The sequence below is a fragment of the Furipterus horrens genome, unplaced genomic scaffold (genome assembly GCF_987537825.1).
Source record: "Furipterus horrens unplaced genomic scaffold, mFurHor1.1.pri manual_scaffold_13, whole genome shotgun sequence".
In the NCBI taxonomy this organism is placed as follows: domain Eukaryota; kingdom Metazoa; phylum Chordata; class Mammalia; order Chiroptera; family Furipteridae; genus Furipterus; species Furipterus horrens.
In genome coordinates this window covers 33,591,606-33,617,598 of record NW_028327183.1, presented here as the reverse complement: position 1 = coordinate 33,617,598, position 25,993 = coordinate 33,591,606, and the positions used below count along the sequence as shown (strand labels likewise).

The 25,993-nt window shown below is 42.5% G+C and overlaps 1 protein-coding gene across 3 annotated transcripts in view; it reads right to left on the bottom strand.

Moving 5' to 3' along the window:
* The window catches only part of GPATCH1 (G-patch domain containing 1), a 40,263-nt gene extending 18,267 nt beyond the window's left edge, over nucleotides 1-21,996 (bottom strand). For all 3 annotated transcript variants that reach the window (XM_090260396.1, XM_090260398.1, XM_090260399.1), the window contains exons 1-9: nucleotides 21,906-21,996; nucleotides 15,682-15,816; nucleotides 12,059-12,144; nucleotides 8,879-9,039; nucleotides 8,226-8,323; nucleotides 7,672-7,730; nucleotides 7,049-7,291; nucleotides 5,022-5,169; nucleotides 2,033-2,112 (exon numbers count right to left, since the gene is read on the bottom strand). In XM_090260396.1, coding sequence (XP_090116522.1) covers nucleotides 2,033-2,112; nucleotides 5,022-5,169; nucleotides 7,049-7,291; nucleotides 7,672-7,730; nucleotides 8,226-8,323; nucleotides 8,879-9,039; nucleotides 12,059-12,144; nucleotides 15,682-15,816; nucleotides 21,906-21,978 — 1,083 coding nt within the window. In that variant the 5' untranslated portion in view covers nucleotides 21,979-21,996. The remainder of the gene's footprint in view (nucleotides 1-2,032; nucleotides 2,113-5,021; nucleotides 5,170-7,048; nucleotides 7,292-7,671; nucleotides 7,731-8,225; nucleotides 8,324-8,878; nucleotides 9,040-12,058; nucleotides 12,145-15,681; nucleotides 15,817-21,905) is intronic.
* Nucleotides 21,997-25,993: the final 3,997 nt, after the last annotated feature.

Sequence of the window (25,993 nt, the reverse complement as noted above, 5' to 3'; positions counted from 1 at the left end):
GTATCATTAACACCAGCCTTTCCCAGGCTGATATTAGGCTACACTGGGAACAGACTGTCCAGGTGCCCCACCAACATCCATTCTGGATCTGGAGGGTCACTAGAACCACACTATTCTAATAAGCAGACATTTTTACTATCCCCCCTGCCCACTTCTACACAGAGATGCTCATGTGCATGTTTTATACAGTAAGAACGATGACAACAGCACAATGTACAGGCCCATGCACAGGACTAGCCCACTGTAAATCAGAAATTTTAGAAAAGTATGATTCAAGGTGTAGAAAAAAAGAATAATTTTAAATAAGTTAGTTTTAAATTCAATTTTTTTTTTTTCTGGTTATGTTTCAGTCCCAAATTGGAAGTTCAGGCCTTGTTTTTTTTTTTCTTTATCTGAGGTATTTTTAAAAGCTGACTGAACTGAAATTGAAATATACTACTTGGGAAACTTGGGTATTAATGATGGCAGAACAAGTACGTTAAAAGAGAGTATTAGGTATTTTTAAATTACTAAGTGGTCTCTCTTGCACTTTGTTTAACAAATGTGTATTTATGGACAGTCCTATTTAAGCTGTTTTCTAGATTCTTCAGCTGCCTGAAACTCTGAGCTCTGTACCCGGTGAAGCACCAAACGCTCTCCGGCAGTAGTTCTCAGCCCCAGCTGCACACTGGGCTCACCTGAGGCTTTTAAGAGTAATGATGCCTGCGTCCCACCCCACAAACTTGGCAACAGTTAGAGTTTCCCAAGCTTCCCAAGAGGTTGTAAGGTTCCCAGGTGGTTCCCAGGGTTGGGGTAGAGGTGGCACCTGGCAAGATGACAATCCATAAAAGAATGGTATCACCACTGTAGGAAATCACATTTTTTTATCATCTTAGCCTGATCACCTTCTCTGAAAAACAGACGCCCCAGGCAGCCAGCAAACACTCTCATGATACCAAGACACAAAAATCCAGAGGAGCATGGCAGAAAAGGGGTGTGTACCCACAAAGCCTTTTCATATCATCTATCAGATTCAAAGCATTTTAGAGGTGGGGGTGTAATAGGAGCCACTTGGGGTCAGGACTTCGTCTTATTTATCCTGAGTCAAATGAGTACTTCTCAATCATTTTTATGCTCCCCTTTCATAAACGTAAAAACTCACATTCTCCTTTGACACAGTTGACATTTCTGATAACAGCAGCTTACTATGCACCCAACACTGCTTTAGATATATTCGACTCACTGCTACAACACATTAATTTTGACCAATGGACCAGTCAGAGCCACTGTAATACTGAATGTAGTTCCTCAGGCTGGGCTGCTCCTGGCTGGAAAACCACAGGCCAAGCCAGAGGTGCTCAACAAGTGCTTGCTGAATAAAAAACAAAAAGCCCATTACACAGTGCAGGGCAACCTAAAAACAGGATGCTAACAAGGCAATTGACCAGGTGCCCCTCCAGAGCTATCAGCACTCACAACTAACATGTGATGGCTACCTAGGAACAGGTGACTCTGAGGGGTGTTAAAGAGCACCACCTGGCCCAAGCTGTAACAAAATCTCATAAAAGGACTATCTGAAAAGTGCACGGAGTTCTCCCGAGACTTGACCTGCATGTATGTGGCTTCTCTCCCTTCTGCTTGCCCAGGCAAGGAGCCCACATTAGTTAATACGCATCATAGCACTGAAGAGTTAAGGCTGTGGGTCATTACGGCTTTTTGAAAGTTTTCTACTTTTCCTTAAGTTACATTGTCCCTAGAATTTTATCATCTTCATTCTCCCACCAGTTTCTAATGTAATTCTTTTTTAATGGAAATAATCACTCACTTGGAGTTGCAATTTAAAAGATCAGCAATCAGCTGTTTGAATACAATGTGGCTACTGACTGACATTTCTAATAACAGTGTTTTCCTCAACAGTCACTACTAACCAGGCTGGTGCTTTTTGGAAACAGAATTTACTTCCTCCAGTTGCTAATATGATAACTCAGATCTACATAGCAAATATTTCAAGTACATGTACTAAATCAGTAAAAAAAAAAAAAAAAATTCTTACTTTCTTAGAAGATAAAGGTTTAGAAGCCAAGGAAAATCCATCCAATATTTTGCCAATGTATCGAAGATCTTTCTCTGATTCTACAAAATGATGTCATTGGTTAGTTTCTGAGGTGTAGATAAAAACAATACAAAAGACGTCAGTTTTTTAATCTCTAAGAACACAAATACTACATGTCACACGTGGTATCACACAGAGATAGCACTAAGCAGGAAAGAGCTCGGTTGACTCTGGCAGCCGGGCCCACACCACCCACACCTGATTAGGCTGCCCAGGACCACGGCCATGGCCCACCAAGACAGAAAAGGTACGTGAGGTCCTCAGCTAAGAGGCTCCAAAAATACTATCTGTGGAGTAAAAGATCTCAAGAAAAACTATCAAGAGAACAAGTATGAATAAAAGTAAAAATCATATTGCAAGAGGGTCATTTCTAAAACGATGTGAAGAACCTTGGGGAGACTATCTCCCAATTTCCTTAGCAACCATCCAAATAAGGTACAAAAGGCAATACAACCAGGTCAGCCGGTAATCTAATCTTAGTACAAATTAAAAGGTACTTTTGTCTTTTTCTCAAATGAAATTCTACAAGAGATAAAGATCACTAATTCAGGAAACAAAATGGCCAAAGCCCTCTGACTTGAAGCCAGGGTCCACTGGTCGCAGAGACAACCTCATTGACAAAGGCTCTTTGATTATCAAGTATTTTCTGTGCATAGATTCCGTCAAAACTCCATATGCACGAGCTGCATTTTCTGTAGCCAAAAGCCGCCTCCCCATAACCACCAACGAACACTGACGCAAGCTGACGTTTAGTCCTCAAGCGGCCCCAGCTGCCCACAGTGCAGGTGGGGCCCAGGCTTTGTGCCATGTAGAGAGCTGCACAGCCGGGGGGCTATCCTTCCCCACAAACTCACTGGCCCTTCAACTCCTTTTGAACTTTTATACCAGCTTCTGGAAGTTCCTAAGATTCTGTATGATAATTTGGGATTAAATTTCACATTCTTGCTATTTTGTATTCTTTTAAAACCCTGACATTTTACTTCCATGAGTTTATTCTGAAGAAATACACAGCAAAAGTACATGAAGAGCCATAAGGATATTAATTATAGCCCTGTGGATCAAGGGGGAAAAAAAGAACAATTCAAAAATCAACCATTATAACCGGCTAACTATAGATTCACTAAGTGAAAAACCATAAGGTCAAAACTATAGATGTTATGGTCCTAGGGGTGCGAGAGAAGAGGCAGCTGTTGGAGAGGGGGCAACAGCAGAGAGGGCATAAGGGGAAGCTGGGGAGCTCAGGAACAGACGCCTGCCCAGGCTTGATGCGGGAAGGGGTGGGGATCAATCAGCTGAGCAGAAATGTTAGATAAAGGGAAAGCCAAAGATCTGGCTTAGAGGGCAGATTTAAGTATGTATACTTATTAAAGATTAGCAATTATTATATAATTGATGTTAATATTAGTAATATAGCATTGTGTTGTATTGATATGATTAATTAATAATTAGCACATTTTATATCATCTATATATTAATGTCATAACATTAATATACAAGTATATTATATAACTTCTTTTAAGTTATAAAATGATAGTCTTAGTAGAAATTTTTGAAAATATAAAGGTAAAGCAAAAAACATAAAGTTAAGGGAAAGGGAGATAATAAAAGTAGTCTGTCTTATCACCCAGAGGTAACACCAACTAACATTTGGGTGCACACCCTTCCAGCGTCTTTTGTAAAGCCCTCAGTCCTTTTTGTGGCAATGACAACAGGCGGCTCACACTTACAGAGTGCTTGCCGTGTGCCAGGGAAGTTCTGAGCCCTTTATGTACATTCAGCCCTCCATGGGATAGTCATGCCATTGTCATGCCCATTGTCCAGACCAGGATGCCGAGGCCCAGAGAGATTAAGTGGCTCATCCAGGTCCTAGCTGATAAATAGGGAGAGCTAGGACTGAAACCCAGGCAGTCTGTCTTCAGAGTTTGTGTTCACAACTGTTAAGCACGCTACCTCTTAAAAACTGTTTTGCACCTGCCTTTTCTCTTCTAGAAATGTAAAATAGGCATCACTTTGGGGAGTGATGCTTATAGATTATTTCAACATGTAGGTTTTAGATGTATTCTTTAAGAGTTAGACCAAATTTTATCTGACTACAGCTAAAAATGTCTGAAAAGATTGTTTTAAGTCAGCTCTCGCCTCCTTACTTTATTTACGTGGTTGTTATTATTGTAACCAAAGAACAGTAGGTGCCATTTATTCAGTCTTTGAGGCAGGTACCAAACACAAAGTTATGCCATTTAATCCTCACAATAACTCCCAGACCACTCTTTACAAATGATGCCCAGAGAGGTTACAAATCTTTCCCAAGACCACACAGCTGGGCAGGAGAAAGCAGCGATCCAGATCCAAATCTGACTGACTCCAAATCACATGCTACTAATACCTATGCCACACAGTCTCCTCACTATAGATTCTGACTTGAAATTCATCTTGCCCAATAAGGTCCCCCTAAGAGCCAGGGATACAAGTAGAAGACAGACTGGCTTCCAAGCTCCATCTTGCTATGGGCTCTCAGTATTCCTGCCACCTCGTCACCATGCCTGGCCTTCGGACCTACCACCTGAGTCGGCCTACTCTAACCACCTGCCTAGCTCCTCAAGCTGGGAGTGCTTCCCTCTGACCCAAGGCCAGCTCTGACCTGCAACATGAGCCCCCATCCACACACTTGCTCCTTCCCTGATTCCAGACCTCTTCTTCCTCCCCTCCTTGGCCCTGTCTTAATAACTGGGTTTGGCTTTGACCCATTCCAAATCCCTCATCTACCTTACTTCTCACATTGGGCGTCTCTTCTTCCTACTTTGTTTCCCTCTCTGCATGTTTGACCAGCCCCTACTCCATGGAGGCGGACACTGCAGTATCAATCCTGCAGTCCCTTCTTCCTGACAACCTGACACTGGTTCTACCATCAGTTACTGGTCTATGGAATCACCTTTCTGACTTTGATATTGCTTGGGTGCTGTCCATCCATACAGTCCATCTCCAGGCTCCTCATCCTTCAAAATGGTGTCATACTTGGATAGAGTTTCTGTGGCATAGATATCGTCATCTTCCTCTTCCAGGGCACCAACACCAAAAGCCTTCAAAAACAAGGTTTCAAACAGCAATTACAGGTTTTAGGGTATGTCTGCATTGAAGGATAAAGCTACTTTAAGGATGTAATTGAATAGGCCACATTAGCACTGTAAGATCAACAAGGGAGAAACAAATGAGAGACCCAGATTACCACACCAACCCAGGTCCTTTGGTCACCAGAAGTGAAGGCCATGCCCAGGAGCAGCTATGGGTCTGGTTCTAGTATGGGCAGAAGAATAAAGAACACATGCAAGCAGCAGTGCAGGAGAAGAAACGGGGCCTCCGAAAGGAGGAAGGAAGAATATTCATCTACTGTTCAATATGGCCTGGGGTCAGAGCTGGTGACCAGGCTCTTGTATGCACCACTACTCTTCTAGCTGCTGTAAGAACTCCTAATCTTCATGGGAAATAATCTTCAAAAAACATCCCTTTTTGTTAAAAGAATTTATGAAAACAATAATGGCATTTTCTAAATATAATTTAGAATGAAAACGTAATAATGACGTTTTCTAAGTACAATTTGGGAAAGAATCCCTGAATCAATTTGAGAGGACAGGCAATCAGGAAAAGCTCTGCACCTCCTCAAAGATACAAAGCAAGTCTCCCAAGGAAAACTTACACCTACACTTCCAACAACTTAGGGCTAGCAGTACAAGAAATAAGTCCAAGAGGCAGTCACACTTGGATCTCAGCTTGGAGAGGCAGATTGAAATTCAACTTTCTTTTTTTTGAGCGCATGTTTTATTAAAGCTGGGGGGAGTGAAATAAAGAAGGACTCAGGATAGAAGAAGCAACAGGAGAGCCTAGGTGGGGCTGCTTTGGCTCACTGGGAAGTCAGGGAAAAGGGGCCTTGCAGACAGATTCAGGGGGTTACCCCGGGAAGAGTGTGGCCGCTGCCCATTGCTACCTGGCTGCAAGTCTTGAGGGGACCAGACCCTAAGAGTTTAGGAGATGCGAGCCTGAGAGGGAAGAAAGGCACGGGCGTGCTCAAGGGAGGGAGAGTGCCGAAATTCAACTATTAACTAAACCAAAGTGGTAAGTGTGGTTTTCCACTCAGCCCCACAAGAGTGTGAAAAAGCAGTCCTCACTCCTGGGAACACACAAACTCCACCAAGAACGTAGGTCACAGGATTGGATTCAGGAGTCGTCGTCGGCAGCCGTCCGTCTCGAGAGACGATGGTGTAGCTTCTTAAGAGTCTGTCTGCACCGCCGAGAATGGCTGTGCAGTCCGACTCGGGAGTGACACGGTATCTGTCTCCTCCCGTGTTGAATCGACATCTTGCGATGGCGCTGGAGTGTCCTCTCCAGTGAAGCTGAAGCTACAGAGCCTGGGCAGGGTGATATGGAGGGTCTGCTGTTGCCCATGCAGCAGACCCCCCCTCTCTTCGCAGCTGAAGGGTCCAAGGGAAAGACGGAGGCGATACAGCTTGGCTTCAGGTGCGCCGCAGGAGTTGCCGGTGTTGACTACAACGTCAAACCGCCTTAGGGACTCCGGCTCCGGATTTTCTGTCGGGGTTTACTCCCTTAGCCTTTCCCCTGAAGAGGTATGCCGCAAGGCAGCGGAGGTTTTTTGGAGTCAGAGTTTTCCTTCTCTGATGTGCCCTGACTGGAAGATCGAACCAGCGACACTTAGCTCGCAGGCCGATGCTCAATCCACTGAGCCAAACCAGCCAGGGCCAGGAGTAAATATTCAGGAGTAAATATTTTAAAATCAAGAAAGTGAGGACATTATTCCATGTCCTCAGAAAAGATCCTAAGGAAAATATAGCTGCTTCAAAGTCTTCGTGTAGTCGATCAATAATAAGTGCCTACTACGGGGCCAATATAAGGAAAGTATTCTCATTTATCAATGGTTCTATGTTTATAAAACAGAAACAGTTGTACCTGGCCTGAAATTCCCAGTTTTCTTCCTTTGTTCACTTCAATATCTCCCAGAAGATTGCTGGTCCCCTCCAGTCTTCCACTGAAAAGATTAAAAGGTTCTCCCGAAGTTCCAAACAACGCTTGGTGGGGATCCAGGCCCTTGTAAGCCAGTCCATGCACATTATCTTTAGGTGTGAAGTCCACAGGCATGACATCTTTGGGTGCAAAGGTCACATTTTCTGGCAGGTAGTCATCATCTTCACCCTATTTAGAAAGGGGAATAAAGGTGAGTCACTGCCTGACGCAAAGCAAGCCTATAAAATACTATTTTCAAATGCAGTGGTTAATTCCAAACAGAACAATCACCAAACTTTCCATGATTACAAATCACTAAATCAAGTCCCTGAACAAATGATACTAATAGAAACAATTCTATTTTAAGAATCTAAACAGCTGAGACATCTATGGTGCTACAATATTGCTGAATACAGTATTTGACATTATGAGGATAATTTTAGGGTATGGGTATTTCACTATAATGGGGTATGGTTAATTTTAAAAATTGTTTCAAATCATAAAATTTCACATTCATCAAGTAACAAATGCTACTGTACACACTGAAGGTCAGTCATCCCATACAGTACCTCAGATCCTTCAGAGCCTCCAGGAGGTAACGCACAGCCATAGATTTTTACTCCAGGATCTGTAAGAGATTTGAAATGCATCTGTCATGAGCAACTGAAAATACAGAGACCCGACTTGCTGACACTCTTCAGAGGTATACCCTGTGCTTGTAAAAGTTGCTACAGCTTTAGGGTGGGAGACTGATCACTGAGGAATTGTTTCCCTCCAGTGTCTGCCACACCCTCACTCTGGTAACAATGTGCTGAGTAACCACTACTGTTCCTGCTCCAGGAAGAACCTCCACAAATTATTGCTGCCTCCAAGAGTTCAGTCTGGCTTGGGAGAAGGGCAAGAAATAAATATAAAATAATCATGTAAATTGTGACAGTTTTGGCATAAGTAGGAAACAGTTTCATAGACTCCTTATGGAAATGTAGATAGAATTCTTCCAGAAAGCTATTTCATGTTACACACAAAAGACTTAAAATACATGCACACTACCTAGCAATTTTATTTCTAGAAACATGTAGCCATTAAAAAGTATTAGGGTTAGGGTTAATGACAATATACATACCTGGTTTTTGTCGGCGTGGTCTTCTCTTTACTCGAGGACCAATTCCTTGTCCTTCCTTCCATCCCATTTTTCTTAGCAATTCAAAACCAACAGATAACCTAGGATATCATGGCATTGAAAATGAATTTATTTTTATAACACTAGAGAACAGTAAGAAGTAAGCAGCCTTTGAGTTCCTGCCCAGCTCATATACTTGTCATGCCTGAGCCCTTTCCCCCATCCATGTGAGAACTGCATGGCCCGGCCCTCTGGACACGCACTGGATGACTGGACTTGGGATGCATGTCTGGCGTGGGGAAGTCGATCAGATGCCTCTTCTCCTGGGCCTTTAGAATGGGCACATAGGGACTCAAGATGGTCCTTGTCAAGACATGGCCTGGGAAACCACGATGGTCTGAGGCTGCCACATCAGGCCACATGTCCAGGAGCAGAACAAGGAGGTATGCAGATCAAGAGAGTAGAATGAGGCTGGAGATCTAGAGCACTCCATGCAACAACAGTGCAAGACCCTTTGGGCAAAACCCCCCTTTGCACTCAAGTGAGGCTAAGACGGCTTGACCCACTTGCAACGGATCTTTCCCTTAGTAAGATCATCATACGTATGCAAAGCAGTGATTTCAAGATCAGAAAACTCAAAATTAAATTCTTCTCACTTTGCTGGTGTTATGAGGTCATCAAGCAGAGCGGCTCCAGGAATAGGGGCAGTAGCAGCTGCTAACTGCCTGGCCTTTTCTCTTATTCTATCTTTGGTTTTGGAAGCAAAATCATCTGTGGTAACAATCGCTTTAGGTGCTATCCCAAATTCACTAAGATCCTTAAAAAGAAAAAATTCAAACAGAATTACTTACATTATCTGTAAAGTCATTAAACATGATACATCATGCAGCTTTAATTCTTTTTTTTAAAGATTTTATTTATTTACTTTTAAAAAGAGGGGAAGGGATGGAGAAAAAGAGGGCAAGAAACATCATTGTGCGAGAGATACATTGATCAGTTGTCTCTCGCACACCCCCAACTGGGGACCTGGCCTGCAACCCAGGTATGTGCCCTGACTAGGAATCGAACCAGTGACCTTTTGGTTCACAGGCTAGCACTCAATCTACTGAGCCACACCAGACAGAACTGCAGCTTTCATTCTTTAAAAAAAAAAAAAAAAAAAAAAGTTAAAACTACAAAACTGAGTTTGGGATCAGAGGAGCGGCTGACTTTACACACTTACTAAAGAACCCTCACGTGAGTTAAGGCCCGTGGCCAAGGACAGGAGCATTATACAGTAGTCCCTCTCTATATCACAGTTCACTTATCGCGGCCTCACTGTATCACGGGATTTTTAAAAATATTATATTTAACTATTTATCGCGGATTTTTCACTATATCACCGGATTTTGCAGTCCTGTATACGTAAGTTTAAGAGTGTAGAATATGTTTAAGAACATAAGTAGTGTTTATAAAAGTGTGGAAAAGGTTAATAAGGAAGTGGGAAAGGTTAATAAGGGACTGGGAACGGTTTATAAGTGTGTGGGAAGGGTTTATAAAGCCTTAAAATATGTAAAAATACTAAAATAAATGTAACTTTCCTACTTCGCGGATTTTCACCTATCGCGGGTGGGGTGGGGTGGGTGGGTTCTAGAACGTAATACCCGCGATAAGTGAGGGAATACTGTAGTGGCTACTCAGTGGAGCCACAAGGGGCACTATCAAGCTAGGAAAACAGGAAGGACCTCATTCTTCTCAGGCAATATTTCATACGTCAGTGTGAAGTGGGCAAATCTGAGTCATAGCCAACAAGCCTTCGTGAGTGCCTATGTGCCAGGCCCTGAGTTAAGTGCCTTTGCATTTACTGTTGGCTCTCTGTCCAACAGCCATTGCCCCTTCCTCTTTCCTCACAGAGTCCTGAGATTGTCCAGGCTCCCACCTTCCTCTGCACCACCGTGCACCACAAGAGTGGTGTGCCTGGTGTGTGTGGGCTGGGGTGGGGCAGGGGCAGGGAACGGGAGTTCATGTCTTATCTATGCCAGTCATTTTGATCCCATTTCCTTTGCTTTAAGAATGAGTATGTAGCCCTGGCTGGTGTGGCTCAGTGGACTGAGTGCCAGCCTGTAAACTGAAATGTCGCTGGTTCAATTCCCCAGTCAGGACACCTGCCTGGGCTGTGGGCATGTGAGAGGCAACTGATCGATGTCTCTCTCATACATCGATGTTTCACCCTTCCTCCCTCCCTTCTCCTCTAAAAATAAATAATTTTAAAAATTATAAAAAGAAGGAGCATGTCCAGGCAGATGGTAGGGAGGGAAAATTCAGTTTCCTTGATCTAAAGAAAAGATACCAAGAAGAAAATCTTCCTTCCACTGAATGATGAGGTCATCGAGGGTCCCTGGGGACTCGTGCAGCGCCCTGCAACCAGGAGACCTAGTGTAAGGACAAGCTGACATGCAGAAGATAACTGAGAAGGAAATCTGGGGCCGCTTGTTACAGGAGATGTTTCCTTATGGATTATGCTAGTCACATAGGAAGGGGATTACCCCTTGCCTCTTACCTGCAGCCTAAAGCGTTCTGATATAACTATTTTATTTCATCTTTACTACAAATGGATCCATGGTTTTAAGTTAAGAAGAGTTTAATTTTAAACAAAATGGAGCACACCCTGCAGGCCGGCAGGACCACTTTAGAACCCCCCTCATTGGCCTCCATTCACCCCTAGGAAGTTTTCTGTCATTGCTGCTTTAACAATGTGCCCAGATCCCTGCACAAGGCTTCCTTTCACTCCTTTCTCGAGTCACACACTGTTCCTTAAAGTGCAGTGTGTATGAACTACTGTGAAAGCTGCAGACTTGGCTCAGTGAATACCTCACTTTTGAGGCAGCTGGGGCTTTTTCAAGTAAATGTGCCTGTACAGGCATACCTTACTTTATTGCACATTGCCTTACTGTCCCTTGCAAATATTTCATTTTTCTAAAAATTGAAGGTTTGTGGCTACCCTACATTGAGCAAGTCTACCGGTGCCATTTTTCCAACAGCCTCGGATAATGGTTAACATTTTTTAGAAACAAAGTATTTTTTAAATTACAGTATGTACTTTTTTAAAAGAAATAATGTTATTGCATACTTAATAGACTATAGTAATGACCATAACTTTTTAAATAATTTATTCATTTATTTGTTTGTTTATTTATTTATTTTTAGAGAGAGGGGAAAGGAGAAAGAGAGGGAGAGAAACATCACTGTGCGGTTGCCTCTCACTTGCGCCCCCAACTGGGGATCTGACGTGCAACCTAGTCATGTGCCCTGACAGGGAATTGAACCAGCGACACTTGGCTCGCAGGACAAAACCTTAAAAAAATAAAATAAAATAAAATTTATTTATTCATTTTTAGAGAGAGGGGAAGGGAGGAAGGAAGAGAGGGTGAGAAACATCACTACATGGTTGCCTCTCGCACGCCCCCAACTGGGGACTTGGCCCGCAACCCAGTCATATGCCCTGACTGGTAAACCTAACTTTTATAAGTACTGGGAAAACAAAATATTCACATGACATGCTTTATTCCCATATTATTTTATTGCAGTGGTCTGGAACAAAACCCACAAGTAACATCTCCAAAAAATGCCAGTACATGACTCTAGCCTACACTTTTGACTTTAGAAACTATGCCCAGTATAAGATGCTACGTGGATGAATGAGAATCCATTGATGTACAGGGTACTATAGTCCAAATACTTAAAAGATAAAGCCTTACATACAAAGAGGAAATCATATGTTGAAGTTTCTGGGGAAGGACAAGGTGCTACAACAACCAACTACAAGCTAACTGGCAAGTAAAGTTCTGCACACCCACCTCTTCATCCATAAAATCTTCAGGGCCAAGAACAGATTTGTCAGCTCTGTTCTGTCGTGAAGACACAAAGGAAGCGGGTGTCCATCCTTGAAAGAAAAGAGTTTAGAACATTACAATCCTAAGTAGCATTTTGGTTTATAACTAAATAATTAAGTAACATGTATGGACTTGAAAGCCCCAATAACCACAAACTCCTAGCTCCTTTCCATCCCACTGCTCATATAGCTGTAATTATTCCACATAAACTTATTAATCTCCATATCCATCCCCTATTGTCAAAACTTAGTGGATACAGTGAGGTTTCCCCATAAAAATCTGGAACCAAGTGAAATCAATTATACATCGAAAGTTAACCTGTGAAAGGAACACAGGTAGATCTGAGCAGAAAGATGCAAGGTCATCTTAAAAGGCAGGACCACTCTGAGACCAGCAGAACAGCAACATACACTAACAAATTGACATATCAAAGAAACAATGTGTCTGGTGAACACACAATACAATATACAGATGACGAATTATAGAACTGTACACCTGAAACCTGTATAATTTTATTAACCAATGTCACCTCAGTAAGTTCAATAAAAAATTTTTAATTTTAAATTAAAACAAATAAAAGAGAAACAACAGCCCTGGTTGGTTGGCTCAGTTTGTTGGAGCATCGTCTCGTCCACCAAAAGATTGCAAGTTTGATCCTCGGTCAGGGCACACACATGGGCTGTGGGTTTGACCTCCAGTCAGGCACATATGGGAGACAACCAATAAGTGTTTCTTTCTCACATCACTGTTTCTCTCTCTCTCTCTCCCTCCTACCCTTTCTAAAATCAATAAAATCAAATCCTCAAGTGGTGAGAAGGAAGGAAGGAAGGAAGGAAGGAAGGAAGGAAGGAAGGAAGGAAGGAAGGAAGGAAAGAGAGAGAGAGAGAGAGAGAGAGAGAGAGAGAGAGAGAGAGAGAGAGAGAGAGAGAGAGAGAAAGAAAGAAAGAAAGAAAGAAAGAAAGAAAGAAAGAAAGAAAGAAAGAAAGAAAGAAAGAAAGAAAGAATTAAAGATGTCAAGGTGCATTAGTCAATCAAGAAAAGATGGCTAAAGAGATTTACAGAAGCAACGCAAACAGCATTCAGAATGCCCTGGCCCAAGGACTCAACCTGGCTGGTCTAAGGGCAGGCAATGGCCATACCAGACCCTCAAATCCATCAAACACCTGAGTACTACAACTAACACCCTTGTTCCCCATTTCTGATATCCTACAAGTCTTGCTGAGGAGTATGGGGCTGATTTATTCTTGGCAGATGGGTAAAGCAGGTTTCTGGGCCAACCTGGGAGATTGATGCCCTAGGAGAGTGAGGATCTGCTTGGGCAATACCTTGGGCCCAGCACCTTCCTCTACTTTGGATTTCTATAGCCTTTGCCCTATTTCTGCATAGTCCTTGAATCTGTCACTCCTAATGGTAAAGAGATATTACAGTATATTAACATGGCACAATCTTCATGATTACTCATATGAGCTGGTCTTACTTTTTAATTATAACATACAGCACAGCCATAATTATAATAATCAGCAATATAGTAATAAACTTCTTTCTTCACAGATCCTACTGTCATTTTAAACATTTTAATAAGTGTACTATTTTAACAGTGCAAGATGTTGATTCAACACGGGAGGAGACAGATACCGTGTCACTCCCGAGTCGGACTGCACAACCATTCTCGGCGGTGCAGATAGACACTTAAGAAGCTACACCATCGTCTCTCGAGACGGACGGCTGCCGACGACGAGTTATCTTAATTTGCTATATTATTAATAAGGCTAAATATTCCATACAGTATTTCTATCTCATTTGGAGTAAATTGTTCAAATAGTTTGCTCACTGAACTGATCTTTTCTTTTCTTTTAAGATTTTATTTACTTATTTTTAAAGAGAGGGAAAGGGAGGGAGGAAGAGAGGGAGAGAAACATCAATGTGTGGTTGCCTCTTGAGCACCACCAGCTGGGAACCTGGCCTACAACCCAGGCAGGTGTCCTGACTGGGAATCGAACCGGTGACCCTTTGATGCACAGGCCAGCACTCAATCCACTGAGCCGCACCAGCCAGGGCATGATCTTCTTCTTCTTCTTTTTTTTTTTTTTTTAATTGAATTTTTAGAGAAAAAGAGAAATGGGGAGAGGCAGAGAAACAGAAACATTGATTTGTTATTCCACTTATTTATGCATTCATTGGTTCCTTTTTTTCTTTTCTTTATAAAGGGAGAGAGAGAAACATTGATTTATTGTTCTGCTTATTTATGTATTCATTGGTTGATTCTTGTATGTGCCCTGCCTGGGGATTGAACCAGCAACCTTGGTGTACGGGGACAAAGCTTTAATCAGCAACTTTGGTGTATTGGGACAAAGTTTTAACCCAGCCAGGCCACTGAACTGATCTTTTATTTTATTTTTTAAAGATTTTATTTATTTTTAGAGAGAGAGGAAGGGAGGGAAAAAGAGGGAGAGAAATATCAATGCAAGAGAGAAACATTGATAGGTTGCTTCCTGTACGCATCCCAATGAGGGACTGAACCCGCCACCCAGGCATGTGCCCTGACCACAAATCGAACCTGGGACCCCTCTCCGTGCAGGATGACACCCAACCAACTGAGCCACACTGCTCAGGGCCTGAATTGATCTTTACACATTCTGGATATTGAACTTTAACCATCTTATTTACCCCAACTATTTTCTCTCTTTCTTGTACTACTTTTCTTTTTTTCTTTTTATACCACTGTTGTGTACAAGTTATTTTTAAATTAATTTATTTTCCAGTTACAGTTGACATACAACATTATATTAGTTTCAGGTGTGCAGCACAGTGGATAGACATTTATATAATTTATGAAGTAATACCCCCATAAGTCTGGTACCCATCTGATACCATACATAGTTATTACAGTATTATTGACTATATTACAAGTTATTTTTAAATATATATCAAAAATCTGTCCTATCTTATTCTGAATAATTCCTACATGAGTTAATCAGTTCATCTTCTATTCATATCTGAGATATTTAAGCCATTTTCTTTCAGTTTCTATGTTAAAACATTAAAAAACATATATTACTTTAATCAATGCAGAACATATTATATTGCACCACGTGAAAAAGTTAACGGATTTTTCTCCAGGTCAAGAGCATGTATTGACAAGTGAAAGCTTGGTCCCATATCAGGGGAAAGCAGCTCTGATCCTCAGTGGCTTCAACTACAAAGCAGCTGTAACACCTGTCCTCCTTAGTTACTGACTCATGTGAGACAATAATTACCTGAGTGAATGTGTGTGAGAGTATTCTGTGCATGGCAAGATGCAATATAAAACAGAAGTCATTATCATCATTTAATCATTCAGTTATAGGTTGTTGTTTTTTAAGTGAAAAAAAACATCTTTCACCTTCAGATAGCAATCAATGAACAACACATACACTGACTCTGGAAACAATCTAAATGTTCAGAGAACACAAAAGTATACAATGTATGTACAGTACTAAAATGTTACAAGAAGATTTTTTTAAAAATAAAGGTGGGAAGGTGAGAATGTTGTGATATTTCAATCACTTGCTTTAGCAACATAATAGTTATAAATAGGAAAATCATACCTTCTTTTGAGCCAACAGTGTTGAAGTACCCAGCAGAGAACCCTCCACTAAAGGCTCCATGAAACCGTTTATACCTTCCTTTTTCATCTCTGACAGTCTGATCCTGAAGAGGAATTGGTTTCTTTGGTCTTTCACCTAAAAAATATATTTTGAATGAGAAAGAGAGAAGGGGATGGTGGATCAGAAAAAAATTAAGGAAAATGTCATTTCTTAAATGTAATAAATTGTTCACTTCCTGTAACTTCAAATACAATAATTTTTAATTAAGTTGCTATTCCTAGGCTTTACTAGCTTATATAGCTTAGGAAGCAATAAATTTTACCAAGCTTCTTTAAAGTTCTAAAACAATTATAGATATCCCTTATTTATATGAGAAATGCTTTAGTAAAAAATGGTCTGCGCTGGCAAGGATGTGGAGAAAAGGGAACCCTAGTGCACTGTTATTGGGAATGCAGACTGGTGCAGCCACTGTGGAAAATAGTATGGAATTTCCTCAAAAAACTAAAAAAGGAACTGCCTTTTGAACCAGTGATCCCACTGCAGGGATTATATCCAAAGAACCCTAAAACATCAATTCAAAAGAACCTATGAGCCCCTAGGTTCATAGCAGCGCTGTTCACAACAGCTAAGTGCTGGAAACAGCCTCAGTGCCCATCAGCAGATGAGTGGATTAAAAAACTGGTACGTTTACACAACGGAGTACTGCGCAGCAGAAAGCAAGCAAGCCTACCTTTAACAACAGCATGGATGAATCTGGAGACTATTATGTTAAGTGAAATAAGCCAGGTGGCAAAAGACAAATACCATATGATCTCACCTATAAGAGGAACCTAATGAACAAACAAGCAAAATAGAACCAGAGGCATGGAAACAAGGGACAGACTGACAGCGACCAGAGGGGAAGTGGGTGAAGGGGAGAAAGAAGAGGAAGGGTCTAGTCAAGGAACATGTATAAATGGCCCATGGACAATAGGGTGGTGACTGACTGTGGGAGCAGGGAGTGGGCGGGGCAGGGGAGAGCAAGGGGTGGGGAGGATTGGAATGACTGTAATAGAGCAACAATTTCAAAAAATTAAAAAACAAAATGATTTTTAAACGGCCTGCTTTTCCCACTAAATTCCATTATGAAAACTGAATTATATTGGTCAAAGAGGATTCAAATCAATAAAATGGAAGTGGAATCTGTTGACAGTGAAGGAGTGAAATTGCTGGGCTGGTCCATGGCATGCAGAAGTTCACAACAGAAGAAACACTTCTGTATCTCTTTTAAAACTTCATAGCAGCCCCGACTCCAGAATTTTCCCTTTGGTACTGCTCACTTTCCCCAAATCTTAAGAGTTTCCTTATTTCTGGGAATCTTCTGATTCTATAGTTACTCTTCTTTAAACTTCTTTTCCTATTTTGCTGATAGGGGCTCGGTTGCTACATTATACAAGCAGAAAGGAACTTAATACATTTTAGCCTAGTCTTAAAAATTCCTTAGGTTTAAAGTTTCAGGTGCTATGTATTTTATTAACTCCAATTCAAAATTCTGAATCCATTTAAAATAAAAAGTAACCATCAAGTTACTTTCAAACATTCAATATGGAAAGCAAGTTGTACCATAGTTAAAGGCACAGGGTAGAGTCACAGCATTCTCGATTTTAAAGCCAACTCCACTGGGACTTTAGTCATCTTAATGTCTCTGTGCCCCAATTTCCTAATCTGTAAAATGGGGATGATACTAATGGTAATAACTGTTTTATAGAACTGTTATGCAAATTAAGTAGGAATGTTTGTGAAGTGCTTAGCAAGAAGAGGGACATACAATAAATACTTTTAAAGTGCTAGCTGTTATTATTATTATTCAGTACAATAGGCAAGATGTGTCCTAAAGTGCATGTGTACCTGTTACTTCAATAATTAAACCAGTTACTACTTCTGGAAGATGGAACAAAAAGTAAAGACATTCCAGTCTCATTGTCTTAAATTATTACATTAAAAAAAAAATCTTGTAGCTTATGAGGTCTCTAAGGTCATTTTTGGAGTATTATTCACAGTATAGTAGTCAAGAGCTCAGGTTCTGAAGACCAGGAGATCTGAAATCAAATACCCTTACCCTATTACTTGCTAGTTCTGTGAAGTTGGGCAAGTTACTTGATCTCCATAAGGCTTAAGCACCAAAACTACAAAATTAGAACAGAGCCCACCTTGTAGAGCAGTACTGAGGATTAAATACCATATGCAGAGAGCTAAGAACAGGGCCTGGTCTTAGCAAAGCTGAGGTAATATCAGCTACAATTTCAGTTCACGCTAAAGAACTGAATTACAATTTAGGACCCACAATCCAAGATTTTCACCATTTCTTAGAAATGCAGTACACACACTTCATTGCGGTATGTGCACCTGGTATGATTCTTGGCTAAGGCAGTTTCTCAACCTTAGCACCCATTGACAATTGTACTAGATATTTCTTTGTTGTGAGGAACAGTCTTGTGCACTGTAGGATGTTTAGCAGCATCCCTGGCCTGTAACACTAGATGACAGTGGCAACTCCCCCTCCCCCAGCATGACAACCAAAAATGTCTCCAGATATTGCCAAATGCCCCCTAGGGGGCAAAATCACCCCCAACTGAGAGCCACCGGGTTAAGGTCAGAGAGGGCAGGTCCTGCCAGTGCTAGGTGCTGTTCTTGCTCTGTTCTCCAGGTGCTTCTGATCTGGAAAGGGAGATAAGTTCTGCAGACAACTACTGTGGCAGCAGATGATAAGGGCCAACCACAGGGTTCCTGAGGAGGCGCCACCTCTAACCACAGCATGGAAAACTCCAGGGGGAAGGGGGCATTTTAGCCAGGGCCTATTATAATTATTTCTACTAATAACAACTAATTCCTTCTTGTCACACACATTATCTCATTTATCATTCTCTGATAAGGATGCTTTAAGTAACTGCCTGGAGGGCCACAACTAATAAGCACAAAGCTGAAACCAGATCTCAACTCTGCCTCCAAGCCAGGGATGCCACCCATACTATATGCTTCACTCATCCTTAACCAAGTTTACTGAGCACCTTCCCATAGAAGCAGCCCTGTTCTAGACCCTGGGAAGGGAAAACTAAACACAACTCCGTCCCTGCTCCCAAGGTGCCCAGAGTCCCGCAGAGGAGACCTGCACGTATAGGAACTCCTCTGACAATGTGTAAGGACCACAATATCAGTCTCCTAGTCAGGAGCAGAATTTGATAGCTGCAGATAGGAACACAAGAGGCCTAAAAGGGTAATGTCAGATATTTGGAGAAAGCAGTCTAATCTGACTACAGGGCAGGGAAGGAATGACAGATGAAATCAGAAGGGAAGATCGCACAGAGGGCCTTGAACATGGTCTTGTGGGTGATGGGAGCCACAGGTAGTTCTACGTGGGAGAGTCACAGCTTCAAAGAGGAGAAAAAATGTCCTAATATTAATATGCATGCATTCTCTATGAGAATCTAGAGCCAAGTGAAAGTGTCTAAGGAAAGAGTAGGTAAGTACTGGTGGCCCCCTCCTTCCAGGCCAGAGGGCACATGTGTCTATGGGTCTATGTGTGACAGTGCAGCCAACACGCCTTTCTATCAGGGCCGGCAATTTTAAGGATCGGAGTCCTTCCTCTAACAACATTTGTCTAACCTGTCACTAAAACTTCAAAGTAGGAAGTAAAAATTATTATTGGTCTAGTATGTTATAATGTAAAATGTACTCGAGTGCATTTAAACTTCAAAGTGCTTAGGAAACAATGAATCAATCCTCAAAAATTTCTAAGTGAGAAGTTAAAGGATGATTTTAGGTGAGGAAAAAAATATCTACAAATTAAATGTCCCTTCCACTTTCAAAGAAAGGTTAGACCATTAGGCTTCATTTCAGATTTTGTGCAACATCAAAACAGGAAGAATTAGAAAAATATAGGTTAAGTAGTTGATGCCTTACATACAATACAATATGTCACTCACAAGGAAACAACTGTGAGACCAGAAATATAGAATGGATGTGAAGAGCTGCCTAACATGGTTGTAATAAGCACCACCCATGTATGTTTAACCCTTGTCCTTTTTCAGCATAGCCCAATCTAACCAGTTGTCAAAGGATCCCAGGCTGCCTTCTCGAGTTTCCCTGTTAGCTTGTATAGGTCATTTCCTACCATCACATAGCTTTGCTCTTGTGAACCTCGTGTTTTTGTCTGGCAGGTGAAAAAGAAGTTCTGCAATAAATCTGACAAACCCAGTGACCTCACAGAGAGAGCTGATCATAAAATTCCTAACAGACAGATCATGGTAGGCAGTCACACCACAGGCACATAACATTTTTAGAAAAAGATTTATCTTTGCCACCCTGACTGGTGTAGTTCAGTGGGTTGGGCGTTATCCCACAGACAGAAAGGTTAGGGTTTTGATTCCCCATCAGGGCACATGCCTGCAGAGCCAGCCAGGTCCCCAGTTGGGGTCATGCGAGAAGACAACCAAACAACCGATCGATGTTTCTCTTCCTCCCTCCCTTTTCCTCTCTCTAAAAGTAATGAGTAAATAAAATCTTTTAAAAAGATTTATCTTTGCCTTAAACAAGCCCTATCCATTGTTCTGATGCATCTAGGTTAATACACCTTTGCAAAGCCAAAGTAATCCTCTTTTACAGACCCGTCAGAGGTGTAACCATCCTCAAGGGAGCACAAAATTTGTTAGCTACCCTGTAATCCAATCCCCCCTTGCTTTCTCCCACTTTCATTTAATCTTCCTTAGGTCCCCTGCTCAATTCAAGATGCATGTTTTTAAAAACACTTTAAACTGTCATTTTGGGGAGCATTTTTCTTAGTCTGTTGAGATGTTGCTTCCAGGCAAATCTTCTGTTTGGCTCAAACAAACTCAAACTCTTAAAAATGCTCTACAGGCTTGGACGTTTCTAAACAGGTCGACAAAGGATCTTTGTCAACAAATCATTGGAGATCATGGAGTGATGTATGTGTCAGTAAAGCTAATGTAATCTTAGGCTGCATTAAAGAAATACAGTGTAGAATGAAGGACACACTAGTGCGAGCCCTGCTCTACCCACATTCTGGTCCCATACTTGGAGAAAGGATTTAACAGATCAGGGTGGAGGACTTTAAAATGAATGTATCAGAGAACTGAAGATGTTAAGAGTGATACAGAGATGTGTTAAAAGAAATTCAAAGGTTGTCTTCAAACGCATAAAAGGTTTTCAGGAGACTAGTGTTATCCTGTCTTTTGTAAGCAGAGGATATAAGCAGGGCCAGTATCCAGCTGAAGTTTCTAATGTTTAGAACTCTTCTTAGGGAATAAAAGGGTCATCAGTGGAAATGTCAAAAATACAACCACCTGGCAGGATGTGGTCGGGGTAGGAAAAGATCTCTCCAAAGGGGGTCTGCAAGTAACTCTTAGCCCACCATGCTTCCTTTGTCATTCCCACAGGCAGCACTGCCATCAGTCCTTACTGAGTATTCAGTACATATTTTGCTGAACAAATCAAATCATTAAATAGATCAGACCCGAAACATGGTAGAGAACCTTGCTTCATGTTGCCCTCCACTACATTCCACCAGTCAATCTAGTCAGCTCTGCTTTCAAAGCAGGGCTCGACCCAGGCCACTGCTCACCACCGCCACTGCTAACACTCCAGTCCAAGCCATTAGCATCTCCCGACCTCTTTTTGCTGATCTCCCTTCTTCACTCTTGCCCGACGCCTATTCTGAAAAACCTATAGATTAATCTTTAAAATATACATCTCTCACTTGTGTAAATCCCCCAATGACTCTCCCACACTTCGTATAGAAACCCAAACTCTCTGCTCTACCGACACCACTCCTGCCTGTCCCTCAATGTGCCAAACTGGCTCCGACTTCGGAACCTTGGCACTTGTTCTCTGCCTGAAAAGCTCTTCTCTCCAGATCTCCGTACAGTTGGTTCCTTCGTTTTAAGTCTGAGCTCAAACGTCCTCTCCTAGTGAAGACATTGCCTGATAGCCCCAAAGAACGCTCTCACACGAGCTTGTTTCGTCATTTTCCTATTTCCCATTCCCCCCTGGTCTCTCATCTGTCCCTTCAGAACGTGAGCATCCCGAAAGCTCCGCGCACGCGTCTATCATCTCTGTTCCCAGCGCCCGGAGTGAGGAGTCTTGGCCCCGGGGCCAGCCAAGGCCCGGCACAGGGTTATGCGTTTCGCCTCGAATCCTGGGCCCCCAATCTGTTTTCTAAAGGTCCACACCTTCTTCCAGCGGCTCCAAGCCTGTCCCATAGCTGACCAAGTCCTCGTCGCTGTCACTATCCAACGCCGCCATTCTGCTGCCTTCCGGGCTCCGCCCCCTCGCTACGGCGGCCTCGACAGACCAAAAGCCTTCCGCTCTTCATGCTCTTCAAACCTAAGCCTGCGAGGCTGCTGAGAGGAGTTGGAAATCACGCAACGGTCCGGCCACCGGGCGGGCTCGCCAGCAAACACAGATCCCACGCCGTCCCACCCGCCACCTGCCGGGAAATCACCTGTGCTTCCAGCACGCGCACGCACACACTTACTCACTCACTCACTCTTAGGGTCGCTTAAGTGGGTCCCATTCCAGACCTCTGGAGAGATTCACAGACGCGGAAATCTCCATGATCATGGTTAAGGTAGCTCCGGACAACAATTGATCAAACAGAAAAATAAACAAGAGAATAAAAGAATAGGAGAAAGAGAAAGGGGTAAGGAGAGAGGTTGGGGAAGAAAAAGGAAACACCTGAAAAGAGAAAGAAAAACGAGAAAAAGGAAAGAAAAAGCAAGCAGACAAACAAAAGGTTGTTGGGAGGTGGGCGGGGGGTGCTGAGAGCTCCCTTACTGAACCCAAGGAAACAAACGTCAAATGGGGTGCTGTTATCCCACCTCAAAACTTTTTACAGAAGAGAAAAATGAAGCCCAGCTAGTAAGGGGTGAGGCTGAACTGAAAACCAGGTCTGGAAGCCTAAATTTTCAAAACGAGGGTCAGAAAGCTATGTGAGTCAATCACTAGAACGTTGTTAAAATGTCTATCCCACCTCTCCTACCCCCGACTTTCTGAATCGGCATTACTGGAAGTGGCGCTGTTCTTGAGCACTCCAGGCACATCTGACCTCAAGGCCTTTGTAGTCACTGTTCCCACAGGCAGCATATTCTGCTTGAATATGCGTCCCCCAGGTTACTTTCTCAGTGAAGCCTTCTCTAACCCTATTTTAAAAACAATCTCTGCTACATTTCCCATCCCCCTTACCCTACTTCATATTTTTCCCACGACACTTATTCTCTTTAACACACTATATAATTGGATTTACTTTATTATATCTATTGTCTTTCTCTGCTGTAATGTAAGCTCCACAAGAACATAGATTTGGATCAAGTTTTGTGTGTTTGTTTTCTTTGCAGTATCCTCAGAGCTTAGGATAGTGATTAGCAGTTAGTAAGCACTCAAATAATTTTGAAAACAAGAATGAACAAATAAAATAAGTCATGGTTACATGACTTTAAAAAACAAAAGTTAAAAACAATACAGGTTTTAAGACACAGCCTCAAAATTGTTTGACAAGTCTCCCATTGTGAGAAATGCTCACAATAAAACACCGGGACACAGGACTTCAGCAGCAAAGCAAGATGTTTATTCACGAGTCTGCAGAGTTGGATGCACAGCCAGCCAGGGGCATGTGCACCTGAAGTAGACAAAGTAAACTGGTTTTATACTAATGTGGTTAGCTCCCCCTCCCTAACGTGATGAACTACTTAACTCGTCGTCGGCAGCCGTCCGTCTTGAGAGACGATGGTGTAGCTTCTTAAGAGTCTATCTGCACCGCCGAGAATGGTTGTGCAGTCCGACTCGGGAGTGACACGGTATCTGTCTCCTCCCGTGTTGAATCGACATCTTGCGATGACGCTGGAGTGTCCTCTCCAGTGAAGCTGAAGCTACAGAGCCTGGGCAGGGTGATATGGAGGGTCTGCTGTTGCCCATGCAGCAGACCCCCCCTCTCTTCGCAGCTGAAGGGTCCAAGGGAAAGACGAGTCAATACAGCTTGGCTTCAGGTGCGCCGCAGGAGTTGCCGGTGTTGACTACAACGTCAAACCGCCTTAGGGACTCCGGCTCCGGGTTTTCTGTCGGGGTTTACTCCCTTAGCCTTTCCCCTGAAGAGGTATGCCGCAAGGCAGCGGAGGTTTTTTGGAGTCAGAGTTTTCCTTCTCTGATGTGCCCTGACTGGAAGATCGAACCAGCGACACTTAGCTCGCAGGCCGACGCTCAATCCACTGAGCCAAACCAGCCAGGGCATAACTACTTAACTAAAGATATGATTAACTAAAGGTAATCTAGTTATAGGTCTATCTCCAACTTATTTGCAAAGTTATCTAGCTACATCTTCCCATTTCTCTGTGTTTAGTGATGACAATCTTCCTCCTTTTCATCTCATAGATATGTGTGAAGAGTTGTGGAATGTCATTTCCTCGCCCCTTTTCCATGATTCATCTGTTAATTATCTCCTACTTGTTTGGGAGTCACTGGCTTCTTTGTCCCTTACACCATCAAGAAATAGTCTTGCCCTTGCTGGTGTAGCTCAGTGGATTGAGTGCTGGCCTGCAAACCAAAGGGTCATCGATTCAGAGTAGGTCCCCCACAAATCCCCAGAGCCTGCTGTTGGGGGATGGAGGACGGGGACAGCTTTCAAGATGCCTTTGCATATCTATTGCTGGTAGCTAGTGTCTTAGTTATGCAAATGGTTTTGTTCTTCCAAGGCACCAAGGAGATTGGGGGCACAGGGTGGGGGGGGGGTTGACCATGGAATGGTGAGGAAAGATCATACAGGGCCTGTGCAAGGTTCTGTGAATGGTCAGAACTGGTTACCACACCCATATGTCTCAGGCCGCAGCCAGGGATTTAAAAATAAGGTGGCAGCCATTTTGGAGAGGAGAACCACACAATTTATAGAGAGGAGAGATCCATGCAGTTTACAAGGACGCTGGGAACTCCATGCCGTTCTGCATTAAGGGCTGGAGGGCACCGCAACACAGGCAAAACCTCCCCAGTCAGGCTCAAATGATTGGGAGCTGCCAGTAAAACTGCACTGTGTCTGGGAAATGGGAAAACTGTATCTCTGACTTTTCTAAAACTAGCCTGGTTTGGCAGGGGGCACAGAACTATGTGTTTGTGGTGTTTTAAAGAAAATAAGTCTTGATGGCAGAAATCCACCAATAATCTAAATCTTTATAACCTTTAAATAAACAATTCTTTTTCTTTTCACCAAACTCTGGCTTTGACTTATGCTTCTGGCAGCAAGCAATTAGGCCCCTCATAACTGAAGAGCTCGTGGGTTTTGTTTCAATCGAGGCAGCCCATGGGTTGTTACAAGAGCGCATGCCTGGGTTGTGAGGCCAAGTCCCCAGTTAAGGGTGTGTGAGAGGCAACCACACAATGGTGTTTCTCTCCCTCCCTTCCCCTCTCTCTAATAGTAAGAAGTGGAGTCTATCAGTAGATAATACTGAACAGGGCTGTGTTATTAAGATACAGACTACCATATTTTAATCAATGTTGTGGGGAGGGTTGCCTGGAGAAAACTAAGTCACTATTCTCTTTTCTGAAAGAAAACTAAAACCTGAAAAAAAATTTTGTTCAATAAAAATGAGGTAGAATTTCATTGTCCCTAGCTACAAGGGACCAGTTCCACTGAGAAGTGAACACTGGGAACTCAAAATTCTGAAAACTTTCTGGGAAAGGGAAAATTGGCTTTCTGTTCATTGGTAAGTGTTCCAGTGGGGCTTTTTGTTTTTATCAGAATGTGTTATGTTATATGTGCACATATGGACCAGGGTCTCTGCTGAGTTTATAAAGTTCAGGAAAGATGACTATGATAAAATCTTGTTTTTTGTTAATATATCTCAATAAAAGCCCACTGAAACTCCAAAAAAAAAAAGTGGCATCTATGTCCTCCTCTTGAATCTAGCCTCCATGACAGCTTGACCAGAAGAATATAGTGAACGCACAGGAGATGAGGGGGAGGTAGAAGAGGGTGAAGGGAGCTAAATGGTGGCAGAAGTGAAACCAGAAAAGCTGTGTCCATGCTGCCTGTCATCTACCAGACCCAATAAGCAGAGAAAGGATTGAATCTTTATGGGCGCTTTGTATCCTAACAGACTGTCTTAAATTCCATTATAAATGGCCCCCTTTTATAAGAAGAAAAGTGTAGGTAAGGGGTTTGGAATTCAGGGAAAAGGTTAATAGGATAAAAGCTTCAGCATTCATTCATCTGTGTCCTGGGTGGGGGCCCTTGTGCTGTAGGTGGTGGTCACCTCACCCTGGAGTACAATGGCTC